General features: G+C 39.2%; 1 protein-coding gene across 2 annotated transcripts; it reads left to right on the top strand.

Moving 5' to 3' along the window:
• Positions 1–88: 88 nt before the first annotated feature.
• Positions 89–10,399, top strand: LRRC57 (leucine rich repeat containing 57). Of its 2 annotated transcripts, none has more exons than XM_039327494.1 (6): positions 89–240; positions 3,155–3,313; positions 4,691–4,826; positions 5,297–5,565; positions 6,931–7,116; positions 8,316–10,399. In XM_039327494.1, exons 2-6 carry the CDS (start codon positions 3,230–3,232, stop codon positions 8,355–8,357), a joined length of 717 nt encoding a protein of 238 aa, XP_039183428.1. In that variant the 5' UTR covers positions 89–240; positions 3,155–3,229; the 3' UTR covers positions 8,358–10,399. The 2 variants fall into 2 exon arrangements, with proteins under 2 accessions (XP_039183428.1, XP_039183510.1); XM_039327576.1 differs by having other exon boundaries at positions 222–334.
• Positions 10,400–17,614: the final 7,215 nt, after the last annotated feature.

The following is a 17,614-nucleotide window of genomic DNA, read 5'->3' as shown; positions in this document are numbered from 1 at the left end:
CTTTTTCGGCCATTTTGATTGTGGCGGAAGGGACTCGGGTACTCTGGGAAATCCTCTCATCCCCGAGATTCTCAAATAATTTTTCGAGCGGAGAGCCACGCCATTAGAGGCGAGCCTGGCTGTCATCCGGGGGTTTGGCTCCTTCGCGGACGACTAAACTCGCCTGGCTGCTGTTTCCCGTCGTGCTGCGTATACGTGTTGCTAGGATGCGAGGCTGTGCCGGCTAGTAAAGGGACGAAGGTAATCTGCTCCTCCTTTTCGGGATCTCTCTTGGTTACTTTCCCTCGGGGATCAACTGAGGGCATTGGAGTCGAAGTAAGAGAGGCTGAAGTTGGTAGGTCAAGATCAACTCCGTTAGAAAGTGCAGGAATAAAAATCGGGACGATCATTGGATGGCAGCGAAGAAAAAACTTTTGGTGGTTTATTGAGGGCGGAAGATCGGTCTAAATTCTCATCCAGTTTTTTGTAGCCGTAACGTACCATCCTGGAAAGTTTAATCCCTTTTGAGATTTGGCTTTCGTATCGCGCTAAACCAGAGTGTGCTTGGTTTGTGTTCATGCAGTGTGACCTGTTTAGTAAACTGTAGTTAACTGGGTCCAGTTTGTCATCCGAATTAGTGTGCGTGGGATTAGAGTGCTTTGAGTGTGGCTTACTTCAAAGGAGGCGTAATTTTTCCTGCGAAGTTCAGTAATTGGGTTGATGCTGCCCCTCCCTTATGCTGCCTGCCTGTGTCTTTTGGTGGGAGAAAAAGATGACATCGTGCTTAATTTTTTCCTTGCTTATCTGTAAGAGGAAGTAAATGTTCACCTAAATATAATTTGTTGAGGGCCCTTGATGGTCAAAACTGAGGTTTTCCCAAATTCTCAGAGTTAAGTCTGACTCCACTTTCCCACCCTTCTCCTTACAGTTTTCACAGTTCCAAGTAAAGGAAAACGAACAGCTAGTACAAAAGCCAGTGAAAGGGAAATTGAATAATACAGATAGTCCCTCGATTTACAACCATTTGTTTATGACTATTCGAAATTACAATGGCATTGAAAAAAGTGAGTTATGACTGGCTTTCACATGACTATTGCAGCATCCCTACAGTCATGTGATCAAAATTTGGGCGCTTGGCAACTGGCATGTATTTATGATGCTTGCAGAGACCTGGGATTATGTGATCACCTGTTGTGACATGACAAGCAAAGTCATTGAGGAAGAGATTCACTTAACCATGTTACTAACTTAACAACTGCATTGTTAACAACTGTGGCAAGAAATGTCTTAAAATGGGCAACTCTTTTAACCACTGTCTTGTTTAGTAGTGGTAATTTTGGGTTTAATTGTTATAAGTCAAGGACTACTGTACTGTCTACTCTAAAACAATTGTTAGACAACAAACTTTTCTTAATACGCCAGTGTGGGGAGAAAAAATGATTGCTATTATTAACAATAAAGGCTGCATAACATTAGTTGAATGTATACATGAACTTAGTGTATAATCTCTACAGCACGGGTGTCAAACTCGCCATGTCATGTGATGTGTCGCAACGTATTGAAACTCTTTTTGCATTGCCGGAGCTGGAGTGGGCGCAGCCTCCGTATGATGCAACTGGCCCACAGGCCGGCAGTTTGATACCCCTGCTGTACAGTATTTCTTTGTAGTACTGCTGATTTGTCACTGAAAACAATAATTAATCAAGCCATGTTAAGGAAGGCAAAATTAGAAATAGTGCGTACCTTGTTACTTTTGGATTAGTGTTGATGCAGTGAATTCCAACATCCTTTTCATGTAAGACTGGATACTTTATTACTCATCACCCATTATAGGAAAGGGGTTCAAAGCCACACTGATGAAGCAATATTGTATTGCCAGCCTTTATTTTAGAATACTTTGTGAGGATAGTGGATGTGAGCATATGCTAAGAGCTCCTATACAAGTATTTTAGAATAGAAAACTCTGACTTCAAAAGGAAGATATTTAGAAAGCCTGTTGATTTTATACAAAAGAAATCTTGTGACTGCAACAGTAGAGAAAGCTGTGTTAGAGAAAGCTGTGCAATTCTATTCATATGTGATCAGAGGAAATCACAGCTCACTGGAAGCTATAACTGTATGGAGTCTTGTACTGCATGGATTTATTTACAGTGGTACCTTGATACTCATTATTAATTGGTTCCAGGTGGTGTGATGAGTACCAAAAACAATAAGTACCAAACACATTTTTCCATAAGAAATAATGTAGTGAGTCACAAAGCAGCCTACACCGATGAATTCTAGCTTGTGCATTGATTAACGAACGAACAATGAGTACTGGGACAACATTTTCACATCAAAATGAGTTGAGTATCAAATTCAATGAGTTTCAAAGCAGTTGAATACCAAGGTACCACTGTATTTGCAAGGGTTCTATGATGCTAAATTTCTGTAAATGGCTTACAAGATCTATAGGGTTAAAAGCATTAGTCACATCAAAGCCTTAACCAACGTACCATAACAATTGCGTAGGCTAAGCCTCTCCATCCCTAAATATGTTTTCCAAACAACAAACTCTTTATAGCTATTTAGAAGCCCAAGGACTTCCTTCTTGGGTGTAAGCAGTGCAGACGTGGAGCCATTATCAAGAAGGCTTGCCTGCAGTTTTAATTTTTTAATTTTTTAAAAATTCAGATTTATGTGTGTATATTTGGAAATATGCTGAATCTCTAAAGTGGAGGTTAATAAATTGCAATGGATTCTAACACTATAATAACTATCTGTTTAGTTACTATTATATAATGTATCTACTTTTTCAGCAGTTGGGAATTAATCTTTCTGAATGTAGAAGCATAAACATGCTCACTGAAAACAAATACTTTTGAGCAGGTCTGGTTTTCCGGTTAGCATGAATTTAATACAATGTTTTCATTTATCACTTCCATCTTTTCTGTTTTATAGCAACATTTTCATATATTTCTATCTTATTACTAGTGAATGTTGTGTTAAGATTAATTTTATGCAATGGTGATGATTTGAGTAATTTACGTTTACTTGAGCCGGTAGCATGGAAGATTGGGCCCCAATTTACCATAGAGCTGAGAATATTGAGAAGAAAATCATATGGATACATCTTTATTTAATATATTCTAAATTTACTTTTTAATAGAAAGTAATTTCATGTTGCCTAATATAGTGTGACTGAGAGGGACTCCACTACACATCTGCCACAATCCTTTGGTTTGCCAGTTGCAAATACAACAATAGAAAGATGGGAAACAGTGCCTTAAAAGCACATTTGGAGACAGCCCAAAAAACAGGAGTATTCCAATTAACTGGAAAAGGCCTTTCTGAGGTAAATGTCAATTTTGTGAACATATAGCACAAAAAAAATATTTTCATTTACTTCGTAAAATGCCAGAAAGATAAAATTATGTCTTGCTTTGAAATTCAGAATATTGTCTTTTTGATTACCATATTTATAGACTGAATTTGGCTATTTTAGACTTTATATTTTGGACCATTTCAAGCTTGGAGTAGGCTGTTCTGGTCTTATTGGAAATCCAATTAAGTATAGTCTAAAATCATATTATTTTATTTTCAGCTTGATATTATCCAGTTTGTTTTTTTAATCCTGAAACAAAATGTTTGTCTCAAAATGTAGCATTTAATGTTGGAATATTTCTGAATGCATTAATCTGAATGCAACATATTTTGCATACTTCTAATAAAAATGTTGAATATGTTCTATAGAAATTTTGATACTATTCTATATTATAGAAATCAGTTTAGATTTCTAAAGGTAGAACATTTAATGCAGACATGTCAAACACAAGGCCCGGGGGCCGGATGTGGCCCGCAAAGTGGTTTCATGTGGCCCGTGAAGCCATCCTGGAAACAGTGAGGGAACGGCCCCTGCTGCCTTGGCCCTGGCTCAGGCTGCCGGGAGCCAATGTACAATTTTGTGGTGGGCATCTATGCTGAAATGCATTCAGTCTTAGCTCCACAAGGCCGTCTAGAAACAGCGAGGAACCAGCCCCTGCTGTGTCGGCCCCACCTCCTGGGTGCATGCTGGGGAGTGAAGAAATGGACAATGCCTTGGCACTTGCCCCAGTCCCACCCCCTTCTGCCAGAGACCCTCAGATCTGTCCCACTCCTACCCAGGCCCCCACAGGCACCCTTGACGCGAACAATGTAGAGCTGGCCATGCCCACCCAGTAGGCCACACCCACTCCATACACACCCACCCAGTAGGCTGCACCCACCCTGGCCACATCCACCCGGCCCCTCGAGGCAACCGCAATGCTGATGCGGCCCTCAATGAAATTGAGTTTGACACCCCTGATTTAATGGAAGCTTATCCCTGTTGATCATATTTAAAAATTGCAGTTCTGCACAGTTTTACTAAAGCTCTCTGACTTGGATTTAATTTTTAAAAAGAAATATGACTTAATTGACTGTTATATCCATTAAGTAGCTGTGGCAGCTCATATTATGTTTTATTTATTTTGATTTTGCATAATATGAAATATTCTATTGCATTGAGTTTTGTTTCTTCAAATTATAGTTAATTGATTTTGGACAGATTTCACAATCCTTTTCCAATTTTTCATTATTTTGGGTATGTAAGATTACAAAACATAAATTTTATTACAAATCTTTCTGATTCTGTATATTTGTTGAAGTTTTTAATGCTTGGAATAATTTCATCAATATCTGAATTCTTTTTCAGTTTCCTGAAGATCTGCAGAAGTTCGCAAGTAATCTCAGAACGATAGATTTGTCCAACAATAAGCTTGAATCACTCCCACCTTTTATAGGAAAGTTTTCTGTATTGAAAAGTCTTGCTTTAAATCACAACAGACTGAGTATGTTTACTTAAGTATTTTTAGCTTGCTATATATTGCATATTAAATAATGTTTCATCACTAACAAAGATTTATTTGTAACTGAAGTTACTTGTTACTAAGGTTATGCATTACTGAATGCTAAGGCAATCAAAATTATTTTGATTTTTATGAAATAGGGACTTGGTCAGCTTGAATAATTTTTATTAATTGCTCTGTTGTTCTTTTCCCACATCTTCTCAATTGCAAAAGTTCTGATGAAAAGTGGAGCCTGTATATTAATGCAGGCAATTTGGCAGTATATGAGTAGAATAAATAAATTATATCTGATATATTATATATCGTATATTACAAAAGAACATTCCATTATATTATGAATGTTTATTCTAAGGAGCATTATATAGCAGAATAAAATATTCAGTCTTGACATTTTAATAATTGTTCTTTTTTCTTAGCAGCATGATTTAATTCTACTTATAATTTATTGCTAGCTATATTACCTGAGGAACTCTGCAAGCTGAAAAAGCTGGAAAGTCTGCATCTGAACAATAACCAATTGACACGTTTACCTAGCAGCTTTGGACAACTTGCAGCGCTAAAGACTCTGAGCCTTTCCGGAAACAAGTTTCAAACTATACCTGTTCAGCTATGCAGTCTTCTTCATATAGATGTGGTGGATCTTTCCAGAAATCAGATCCAGAGTATTCCAGATACAATAGGAGAGCTACAGGCCATTGAACTTAACTTAAATCAGAATCAGGTCTGGAAGTATATTTTTGTAGTTGAGCATTGTTATGTGGTGTCATAAATACTATGGGATGGAGATATAATTTGTGCTATAAGCCAAATTTGACAAGAGGTGGTGGTGGGGGGGTTTGGCATTAAAGATAGTCCTCAGTTAACAGTAGTAATTAGTCCTGAAATTTGCTAAACAATGTAGTCATAAAGTCGACGTTGTAAAGTGCCTTCACTTAGCAATGGCAACTATGGCAGTCCCCATTGTTATTAACCAAATCCCACTAGTAGTTGTTAGGAGAGGACCCATCTTGATCCAAGCCATCTCTCCCTCCCAGCCTCAAGCCTGAGTAAGGTAAGAGACTGCCTCCTCTGGCACTATATCCACCCACCTATCTTCCCCATCTCTCTCCTTGGCTTCCCTGCCCAGCGGCACTGCCTGGTGATGCTGGCAGTGCTGATGGCACTGGGGCTGAAATAGGGGCCTCGGGCCTTCAATCAGCCAACCCCAGGCCTTTACTTCAGCCCCAGCACCATCAAGTAGTTTTTTCTCAAGTCCCATATGGTGGTCAGGCACCCCAGTTTCACACTGCAAAGCCTTAGTCATCCTTGCTGTCCTGCACTTCACGAGCTTTGCCACACCTAGCTGAACTTTTCCATCTGCTGCTGCTGACAAAGTGCGCCCGTCTTGGCCTCATGTGAGAATGGCGTGCGTGAAATTACATTTTGTGCGAGCTGAAATGAGAAAATTACTGATTCTTTTTTAGGGACATTTAATAAAATGTTGAAATAGTTTTATTAATAAAATCAAGAATTAACTCTTAACATTCTAAACTGATGTTAACATCGATGGACAAAATATAAACTATATTGATCCAAGTTGATAGATTCATCCCTTTGTGAAAATTAATACAATCACCTTTTAAATGTGTAATTAAGTGGAGATAGTCTGCAATTGTAACTATGCATTGTGCTGAAATTGTAGTAGGAATTTTCAGCAATCCTATTGTCATGGTGGCTTGATTAGTTATAGCAAAACAAACCCAGTTCACATATAGTCAATAAATATAGGACTATTTTTTAGAAATATGAGTACCGTATATGCCGGCGTATTAGGCGACCCGGTGTATAAGACGACCCCCATCTTTGGCGCCGAGTCGCATTCCTAGAACGTCGTCTTATACGCCGGAAACTACCAGTATTTCCGGCGTATAAGACGATCCGGCGTATAAGACGACCTCCATCTTTGGCGCCGATTTTAATGCTTGCGGAAGTCGCCTTATAAACCGGCATATACGGTAATACTTTTTTGTTTTCTTATTTAATTGTTCTAATTGTGGAGACATTGTAACCATTTTTTTTTCCTTTTGCTTCTTTGGGCATATAACAGATTTCCCAGATCTCCTCCCAGATCTCTCGTTGTCCACGCCTCAAAGTTCTGCGCCTTGAAGAGAACTGTCTAGAACTAAGTGTACTTCCTCAGAGTATTCTTAGTGATTCTCAGATCTCTCTAATTGCTGTAGAGGGTAATCTTTTTGAGATCAAGAAACTCCGAGAATTGGATGGATATGACAAGGTTTGTTGGAAAATCATATATATGTATTTCTTTTTTCAACTAATTAAGCAGTAACATTTTACCATATATTTGGGTAGGGTAGTGTTCAAATGACATTGGATGTTAAATGAAATTAGAAAGAAAATGTCTAGATAGCAATTTGTATGGCCACTTTAAGCTAGAACTCCTGATTCATCTTTAAGTTTTGAAAAATAGTTACAACATTTTCCTAATTAATAGATTAATATATCAGAGTGTATGAGTATTTCAAAAATATTCTCTGTACCTTTCAAATTTGTCAAAGTGATTATTTAGTTTTATATTTAGTTCTGAGTATCACAGCACTGTTATTAAAATCTTCCTATGAGGAGTGGCATTTTATAAGCACCATGGCTATCAAAAGATTCCCTCAAACTGAATCTCACTTCTTTTGACCACATAGACTTCTCCATATAGGCTTCTTGACAATTGTGGTTTGTTTCTGCCATTTTCTCAGATGTTTCTTTGACCTTCCAACGTAGCTTACAACTAACCAGGCCTGATCCTGCTTTTTTTTTTTTTCAATCAGTCAAGATTAAATAGATGCTGCCACTTACTATTTCATTGCACATACAGGCTTTTATATAAAGCTCTATTGTCAATTAAAACTTGCACTCCTATTAAACCTCTTTGGATCAAATTCAGCAAAACCTATGTTCTTGTTTGGTATTCATCCAAAAAACTTTCCTGGACTCCTTTAAGCCATAACTATCTGTGCAGCCCTATGCTATTCTGGGATCTCTTAGTCCTCAAGTGTGATGCACTATATATATTTGCGGAACATTGAAAACTGAGAAAGAAGGAAGCATGAAATACTATCCTAGTCTGATTTCTGTTCTTGGTTGTTGAAATCTATATAACTATGATTTAAAAAACTGCAATTTTAAAGTTAACTACAATGGACATTAGTGGCAAGTTATATTATTAAAACATGTGCCCTCTTGTATTGATTGAACACTACTTTATCAGACTAGCTGTGAACCTCTTGTCCAACAGCAGGAGATTTAGGAAAGGAAAGACATTGAAACTGCAACTGGTCAGTAGAAATAGATTATGTACTAAACAGAAAAAAATAGGAAATCATGAAACTAGAAATAAATTATTTGTGAGATATCTAGAACTTGATTAGAACTTGATTCATGTGGTATGTTTATCAATAAAACTTTTTTTTAACATTTTAGTATATGGAGAGATTCACAGCTACAAAGAAAAAATTTGCCTGAACTACTGTGCCAGTTTTATCTCATGAATGAAAAGGCAACAAGAAATGTCACTGATGTGTGGATCCAAAATGCAACAAGCCTGTTGGGAGAATGACATTCAAGACTTTATATAAAGTCATAAAAGAACAGTGGCCTCTTGGTTTCAAAATGCCTTGATATCTTAGATCTCACAAAATGAATCCAAGAATTGGTAGCCTTGATATAATGCTTAGCATCCACTTGTTAAGTCTCCATCTACAAGGATTAAGAAGAAAATTTCAAAATGACCTGAGATGAAGCGGCTTTATGACAGTTCCTGACAACTTCATACATAGGAGGCAAGGCAGATGGAATAATGAGCTATGTGTATAGGCTCATCTGCCAGGAGGCTCACTAATTCAATATAGATTAACTCCACAATGCAAAGTCCATCTCTTAGCTTTAAATATTTTACAGTGTATGTAGGGCTGGCCATTTGAAAAATTACAGACAATAGAAGCACAAATTATGAATGAGCAGATAGTGGCTTAATATACCTAATTAAAAATAGTCCTATATTCACATCACAATCATATTCTCTAGATAGTTTGTCTTCCACTTGCTAGTCAAATAGTTCACCTTAGTGTGCTAAACTGATGGCTTGCATAATAGGATACTGTTTGCATTTGAATCTTCATGGGAGTAAAAAACTCCATTGTTTGGGGGAGGTGTTGATCACTGAATTGATGCCTTATGCAAAGCACCCATGAGTATTTAAAATATGCAACCTTGGAATAATTTACATGCTTTTTACAAAAGACCATACCTCCACAACTTTCTTAAACTTTTTAGCACCTTTTGACAAAATAAGCTGAAATATATTCTTATGTAATAGGAATGGCAAACATATGCAGCTGAAGCTTTCTGTAAAATGTACTGTTCGTGTAAATGAAATTTAAATTAAAAGCAACTCTATAACCCTAGGAAATGATCATAAATGAAAATGATTGGATGTTTTGACTTCCGGTTTATGTTACGGGATAGGATGCAGGAAGGCAGGGCTCTACCTTCCGCACCCAATTTCGCCCTGCTGGGGGCCCTAAAAAGGGCCTAAAATCGTCCCGAAGAGGCAATGAAGAGGTGGGGTGTCTTGTTGATTACAGAGAGATGGTGGTCTTTCCGTTTGATCCAAGGAAAGCCCTCCAAATCGGCAAGGGAAAGACCGGCTACATTCCTGTGGCTGGCTATTAGCTGCTGACCACCGAAGAAGGGAAAAGCACTACTTAATATATCATAAACAGCATGTTTGGAACTGGGTGAGAATACTGATCTTTTGTTTACTCTTTTACAACTGAACTTCCTGGGAAAAGCTCCCAAGAAGCTAAAAACCTCCAAATGTAAATGGAAGCGGCGTTTTAATTTTATTGGGGGCAGAAACATACAATATTGATGTGGAAATAACATAAAGCTACAGTTTTGAGAACTGAGACAATACTTAAGATTTTCTCTTTGAAAAAAAATTTGAAGTGAAATATAAGAAATCAATCCTTTATTTTAAGAGTGGAAATGGATTTTGAATGACATCTAGTGATGGATTTGTGTATAGCACCATAATTTGCTTCCTGGATGCTTGGGAGAACAGCTGGCAATAAAGGAAAATACTTTGGCATACTGTCAGGTTCCCAAAGAAATTGTCTTTTCATGTTATTTTATTTTCTGTAGCTTTTCTTTGTGGCCTGCCGTTCTGTTGGGAGGGGAGAGCTTTTGGGAATGCTTTGCACTGTCTGCTATGATGTCCTTCCTCCAGGGGATGGAATGTCTCACCCTTATCTGAGAGACAGTTTGCACTTGGAGCCAGAAGAAATCGAAAGTTAGAAAGATCTTGAGGAGCCTGCCAAAAGGACCGATTACCAAAACATGATGCCAGCTGTGGATTGGTTGGGATTCAAATGAACACTGGGACTCTGGGGGGAGGGGTAATATTAAATGCTACTTTTAATATATTGCTTTGCGGGTTTTTCTCTCAGATCTCGCCTTGATTCCCTGCTATCACTAGCCCCCAATAAAAGTTCTTTTTGAGACAATGCCTGTTTCAAGAGTTCTGCTTTCTTGGGTGGCTTAGCTGAGGTAGGTCCTTGCATAAGGCAAGATCTGCATAGTGCCCAACGCAGAGAGGCAGCTGCTCTATCAAGGTGGGTTGCAACTGACATGCCCCTTTCTACCAGTGATATGGAAGAGGGTGAACTGGAGAGATGGAGAGGAGATATTGTCCTGGCAGACCCCAGGGAAGGAACATCCAGGGACCTGGGAGTGATTAACCCTTGGCAGAAGGTGGCTAAGCCAGGTGGTCACTCAGGGTCGGAAAGAAAGAGGATGGAAAGGCTCAGAAAGTAACTCTCTTGCGAGGTGGAGGAAAGAAGAAGGTAAAGAAGAATGATCCAGAGCCTGCCCCTCCCAAAAAGGGACTGATGGATCCGAATTCCGAGATGATGAAAGCCATCTTAAAGCACATTTTGAGGAACTGAAAGCCCAGCTGAAGGAGCCATCAGACTTGGAGGAGAAAGCAAGTGAAGAAGAGCTAATGGTACCTGAGGCAGCGGCAGCCACCTGCAGTGGCGGCATGACAGGACAAACCATCCCAAAGACCCAAAGGGGGCCATACCCCCAACCAGCAGATGTGAAGCCAATTCCATTGCGGGTGAAATTGGGGTTCTTCCTAGCCCAGGTGTTCACATTCATGCAGCTATATGGAAGAACACTGCCTTTGGATGAGGAGAAAGTTAGAGTGGTCACCCTAGCAGTGGAAGACGCAGCAGCTGACTGCATGGTAACCCTGTACAACTGCAACGCTGGAGCTGAGAAATTTTAACCGCTTCATGGCAGCCCTCCGGCGTCATTTTGAAGGCCACCTGGCAGACAAGAAAGCTCGCGAGTAAAGGTGAAGCAAGGGCGGTGACCAGTAGCTAAGTACAGCGAGGAATTGCACGAATTGGCCAGCTGATTAAACTGGCCAGAGAACATCCTGGTGAGTTGCTTCCAAGATGGCCTAAATGAAGATCTGTACAATGCCTGTGTGGCCCACGGGGCCCCAGGGCAATTGTATGATTGGTGCCTCTTAGCAGAGAAGGTGGAAATAGATCAACACAAGCACCAGCACCGCCCAATGAAACCCATCTTCAAGCCCACACTGGAGAAGAGAGCTGAGATGGCCTGACCATCACTGACCATACCCTACTCTATTGCATGCTTCAAGTGCGGGAAATAGGGGCACTAGCAATCGACTGCCGCAACAAGATACCAGCCAAGAAAGGGGACTGGCAATCCACCAGCAGACCTACAAAAATAACACCGCGCCCAAGAGAGCCAGTGATGTCTTTTGAGGAGACCGTGGAACTCCCCCGAGCTCGTAGGTCGAAGGGTCGAGTTCTGGCTCTGACAAATGATGACTCCAAGGCTGCTGAGAGTGACAATGAGAACACTCGGTAAGTGGTCCAATTGACCCCATAACTGTGCCCCTAGAGCTGTCCATACCACGTACTGGAAAGAGAGTAAAATTAGCTGCTTTATTGGATTCAGGATGTACCTGCTGCTTGGTCAGCCCAGAGCTGGTGGGGAAAATGGGAATACTCCTCAGGAGGCTAAAGATCCCAATCATTTTCTGCCAACCCTGCATATTTCCATGGGAGGCCACTCAGAGACTTTAGCATTTGTTGTGGCTCCTAGCATGGAGTGGCCATTAGTATTAGGGTTGGCGTGGAATGGCTAAAGAAATGGAACCCCATAGTGGATTGGAGAGAAGGGCATTTGAAATTCCTGGAGAAGAGAGCCCCTCCTCTATCCAAAGGAAAAAGCGGGAGGCATGGACTATGTCGTGAATTAACCTCCACCCTCAGTGAATAGGAATTGCAGAGTCTCCCACCGGAATATCGAGACCTGGCCGAAGTGTTCAGTGAACAGAGGGCAGATGAGCTTCCAGCCCACCGGCCCACAGACTGTGCCATTGAAATTATTCCAGGGGCAAAACTTCCAAAACCAAAGATGTACACCATGACTCCAAGAGAATTGAATGAACTTTGTAAGATCATTGAAAAGAACTTAGCACGGGGTTTCATCCAGCCTATAAAAACCCGGGTGGCAGCCCCCGTGCTATTCAGAGAAAAGAAGGATGGGTCACTTCATCTCTGTGTATATTATAGAGGCCTGAACCCCGTATACATGGAGAACCTGTACTCCCTCCCTCTCATGAAGGACATGTTAGCACACCTGTCAAAAGGAAAAAAATTCTCCAAGCTGGATTTGCAGGAGGCGTATTATTGCATAAGAATACAGGGGGGGGGGAATGAATGGAAGACTGCCTTTAATTGCCCAATGGGTTGTTTCCAGTTTAAGGTGCTACCTTTTGAATTGCAAGGGGCCCCTGCTGTGTTTATGCAATTAATTAATGAGGTTCTGCGTGAACACCTCTACAAAGGGGTTTTAGTTTACCTTGATGACATCCTATCTACACTGAAACCAAGGTAGAACATGTTAAATTAGTTAGAATGTACTGAATAAGCTGCGCTCTGGTAAGCTATATGCCAAACTTTCCAGATGTGAATTCCATAAAGATTGTATTAACTATTTGGGCTGCCGCATCTCCAGTAAGGGTATCGAGATGGACCCAGAAAAGGTACAAGTTGTGTTAGAGTGGGCCCCTCCTCGTACCAGAAAGCAATTACAATGTTTTTTAGGCTATGCGAACTTGTACCAGCAGTTCATTCCCTCATTTGTGCAAATCGCACTCCCCATCACAAATCTATTAAAGACTAAGGGAATAGACAAACAGAAACCCAGCCAGCTGCTGAAATGGACAGGGGGATGTCAAGCCACATTCGAAAAGTTAAAGAGACTTCTCATTGCAGCCAATTTTAAAGCACCCAGATCCGGAGAAAGCTTTTTTCATTCAAGCTGATACTAGTGATGTGGTCGTAGGAGCAGTCCTGCTCCAGAGGAACGAGGAAGGCCAGCTGCAACCCTGTGCTTATACTTCTAAAAAACTGTCTGAAACTGAACAACAGTGGGCGGCCTGGGAAAAGGAAGCCTGTGCTGTGCGATTGACCCTTCTAACCTGGAGACATTTCCGAGAGGGGAGCAAAATACTGTTCCAAGTGTGGACTGATCATAAGAACTTGAAGGTGATGAAAACCTCTAGGAAATTGTCCCCTAAACAAGCACAGTGGTCCCAACATTTCCACCAATTTAACTTTACAATCCATTATCTCCCTGGGAGAGAGGAACTTCCCAGCAGATGCCCTATCTAGAATGCTGCAATATAACAGTGTTAAATCGGAAGTAATTGAGCCATTTATGCCTCCTAAACAATTTGCAGCGCCTGTTACTACCCGAGCACAAAGCAAAGCCACGACACCAATAGATTGAACAGCGTACCAGGATTTCAAAAAAGCACTAGAGATTGATGAGTGATTTTGGAGTCATAAGAACCTATGTTTAATCAAAGACGATCTGGCCTGGGTTGGGGAGAAACTATACATGCCAGCATCCTTAAGACTGAGAATAATGCAAGCTGGGCATGATTCAAAGATTGCAGGACATTTTGGATTCATCAAAACTCTACATCTACTTAAAAGGTGATTTTGATGGCTTTCCTTGAAAAAGGACATAGAAAACTATGTAGCGAGCTGCCCCACATGTGCTGCAGTTAAGTGGAAGCAAGGGAAGACGCCGGGACTTTTACCGCCGGTGGTGAGCCCTTCAGCACCCTGGAGTTCAACTTTCTTGGATGGCTTAGCTGAGGTAGGTCCTTACACATTATCACCCTGACCTTTTTGGATTATAAATACCTACTGAGCTTGCACTTTTAACTTCAAAAGCTAGAGGGAAAGAAAAATTTGACCTTGGACTACGCCTGGCTGAGAGAGACTTTTGAGCTGTTTTCAGAGATTTTGAACATTTTGAACACTTTGAATATTGTGGATTACAACATTGTCTGATGGACAATTTTTGGATATTTGAGACAAAGGATTACTATAAAATATTGTTTTCAGGACTGAATCTATACTTTGGAATCCATTGGATTATAAAGGATACATATAAAGACCAGAAAACTAGAGGGAACTTTGAGTCTGGTGATATTAGAGGATTTCCTGGAATGATGCCTCAAGAAAAAACAAACACCTTTTAGAAAGAAATATACTCTATGCTATAACTGATTCACTAAACAATTGTAGAATGCAAAGAAATCATAATGAGACTAAAAACAATTTAGACAATATAAACGAGCAAATCTCCAAATTAAACCTGCAGCTAGAAAGCTCTCAGATAATGACTAAAAATATGAACAAAAAATCCAGAAATCAGAAGATGAAATAGAGGAAATGGATTTAGAGATGGAAGAGACAAAAGAAGGGAAATATAAATGACTATATACAAACAAAATACAGCAAGACTTAGCTATAACAATGAAAATGCAAAAGATCTTTTACCCCTTATGTCTGCAAAATATATATGATGGCAAGGAAGAATATTTTAAAAAAGGGAATATAGAGTTGTTAAGGGAAATGTCACAACTTGGGAGACAGGGAATGAAAAGAGAAATGGAGGGAGAAAAAACTGGGAGTTGCTTAAGAAATATATATGGGTGGAATTTCCTCCCCCCCCCCAAATACCCTACCTAAATTGTCTTCCTCATGCCAAGCAATTTTTACAAGAGTAGAGAGAAAATTCCTGGGCGATCTAATTGCCCTGGCTTGGAAAGCAACTTGGCAAAGAAAGAAAGGAAGGAAGAGTCAGATTTAAAAAAACAGAAGATTTGACCTTTTAGAGGGGGCATTATATGTTTAAATACTTGTTTGAATAAGATTAAAAGAACGATGATCTTTAGATAAAATTAGCCTTTTATAATGAAAAATATGATTTAGAATTAAGATAGCTTTTTTCCCCCTTTTTTGATATGGGAAATATGAAGAGGATTGATTTGAATAAAACTTTTAGCTATCTAAATGTAATTAATATTGAGAAATCATAACTGATAAAGATATTTCAAATACTGATGGAAAATCAAACCTTAACAAGAGCATGAAAAACAGGATATTGATTAATGAATTGACACTATTGATTTATGAATTGATATTATTGTTACTTGTATGATATTAGTAAAATATGATGAAGATACTTTTATTTAACTCTATATACATTAACAGTACCAAAAATTGTAATGGTGTAATGAGGGGAAAATGGAAAAAATATAGAGAAGAAAGGAGGATCAGGGAAAAAATACTGGATTGTGTAGTATTGAACAGATTCATAATATTTGAACCCAGACAACATGTTGTTTACTAAGCACTAAAGACTGTAATTTAAAAAAAAATAAATTGGATGTTTATTAAAAAAAATTATTGGATGTTTCATAGTTGAGTTGAAACACACAATAACCCTTACATGATGTAGTATTCTTAGAAGTATTTTTTTTCATACACTATAAGTTCCAGTTGTTTCTCATTTTTTCTACTGCTATTGTAATCACAACTGTAAAGTCCCATTATATCTTGCATATGTTATAAATCAACTATTGGTAATATGTGTGCAATAGGATAGGTAATCATGTTATGGTATTTCTTCTAACAGCATAACTGGGAATGAAAGATTGGAGGTGAACAGAGTTGGGTCAGTTGTGAAACCTAGTAAATAGTAATAATTTCTCTAAGCTATTGGTATCAATTACTCCTTGCCAAACAATTTGTGATGCATTGAGACAGACAACTGGACTTTACCTCTAAAGTTCTGCTTATGTTAATATAAAACTAGACTTTGTGGGCTATTTTGATTCCTTTACTAGCCATTGAGGAGGCAAAAACAGTAATATAATTTTTAGCAATTTCATTTAATATAAACTTATATCAAATAAGATTGTCTGGTTTTTGAAAAACAACTTTAAAGATTTTGAAAACATGCCATTCCTGTTGATTATAACTGGATTGGGAATGTTTATCTATTCCTGTTTTTAGAACTTCCTGTAATACAGAATCTGTATTTGACTTGTACAGAGACACTTCAAGGTTTTTCTACTAATGCTGTCTTATTTGTTTCATGCTAATCTATGTCATTTTCCTAATTCTAATGAGTATTAGGCTTATTCAATAAACCTTGTTTTAGTTTACATATTGTATTAAGCCTATGACTAAATATTCTCTTCACTTCCAACATCCGATGACATACAGTGAGGGAAAAAATTATTTGATCCCCTGCTGATTTTGTACATTTGCCCACTGACAAAGAAATGATCAGTCTATAAGTTTAATGGTAGGTTTATTTTAATAGCGAGAGACAGAATAACCAAAAAATCCAGAAAAACACATTTCAAAAAAGTTATAAATGGATTTGCAGTTTAATGAATGAAATAAGTATTTGATCCCTTTGCAAAATATGATTTAGTACTTGTTGGCAATCTCAGAGGTCAGACATTTCTTGTAGTTGGCCACTAGGTTTGCATACATCTCTGGAGGGATTTTGTCCCATCCTCTTTGCAGATCCTCTCCAAGTCATTAAGGTTTTGAGGCTGACATTTGGCAGCTCAAACATTCAGCTCCTTTCACAAATTTTCTATGGGATTAAGGTCTGGAGACCGACTAGACCACTCCAGGACCTTAATGTGTTTCTTCTTGAGTCACTCCTTTGTTGCCTTGGCCATTTGTTTTGGGTCATTGCTATGCTGGAATACCCATCCACAACCTATTTTCAATGCCCTGGTTGAGGGAAGGAGGTTCTCACCTAAGATTTGATGGTACATGGCCCCGTCCATCGTCTCTTTGATGCGGTGAAATTGTTCTGTTGCCTTAGCAGAAAAACACCCCCAAAGCATTTGATGGTGAGGATGTTGTTTTGGGTTCATAGGCAACATTTCTCTTCCTCAAAACATGGTGAGTTGAGTTGATGCCAAAGAGCTCAATTTTGGTCTCATCTGACCACAACACTTTCACCCAGTTCTCCTCTGAATCATTCAGATGTTCATTGGCAAACTTCAGATGGGCCTGTACATGGGCTTTCTTGATCAGGGGGACCTTGCAGGCGCTGCAGGATTTCAGTCTTTCATTGCATAGTGTTATCAATTGTTTTCTTGGTTACTATGGTCCCAGCTGCTTTGAAATCAATGACAAGATCCTCCCATGTAGTTCTGGGCTGATTCCTCACCGTTCTCATGATCATTGAAACTCCACAAGATGAGATCTTGCATGGAGCCCCAGACCGAGGGAGATTGACAGTTATTTTGTGTTGCTTCCATTTGTGAATAATCGCACCAAATG

Source organism: Crotalus tigris, unplaced genomic scaffold (assembly GCF_016545835.1).
Source record: "Crotalus tigris isolate CLP2741 ecotype Arizona unplaced genomic scaffold, ASM1654583v1 scf7180000017545.3456711, whole genome shotgun sequence".
NCBI lineage: Eukaryota > Metazoa > Chordata > Lepidosauria > Squamata > Viperidae > Crotalus > Crotalus tigris.
This window is presented reverse-complemented; position numbering and strand designations above follow the sequence as displayed.

Bases quoted from the DNA above. Each gene is read 5' to 3' on its own strand.
- LRRC57 (XM_039327494.1), top strand. From the start codon at position 3,230: ATGGGAAACAGTGCCTTAAAAGCACATTTGGAGACAGCCCAAAAAACA. The intron at 3,314-4,690 runs GTAAATGTCAAT...ATTCTTTTTCAG, and splicing joins CTGGAAAAGGCCTTTCTGAG to TTTCCTGAAGATCTGCAGAA. The intron at 5,566-6,930 runs GTCTGGAAGTAT...GGCATATAACAG, and splicing joins TTAACTTAAATCAGAATCAG to ATTTCCCAGATCTCCTCCCA.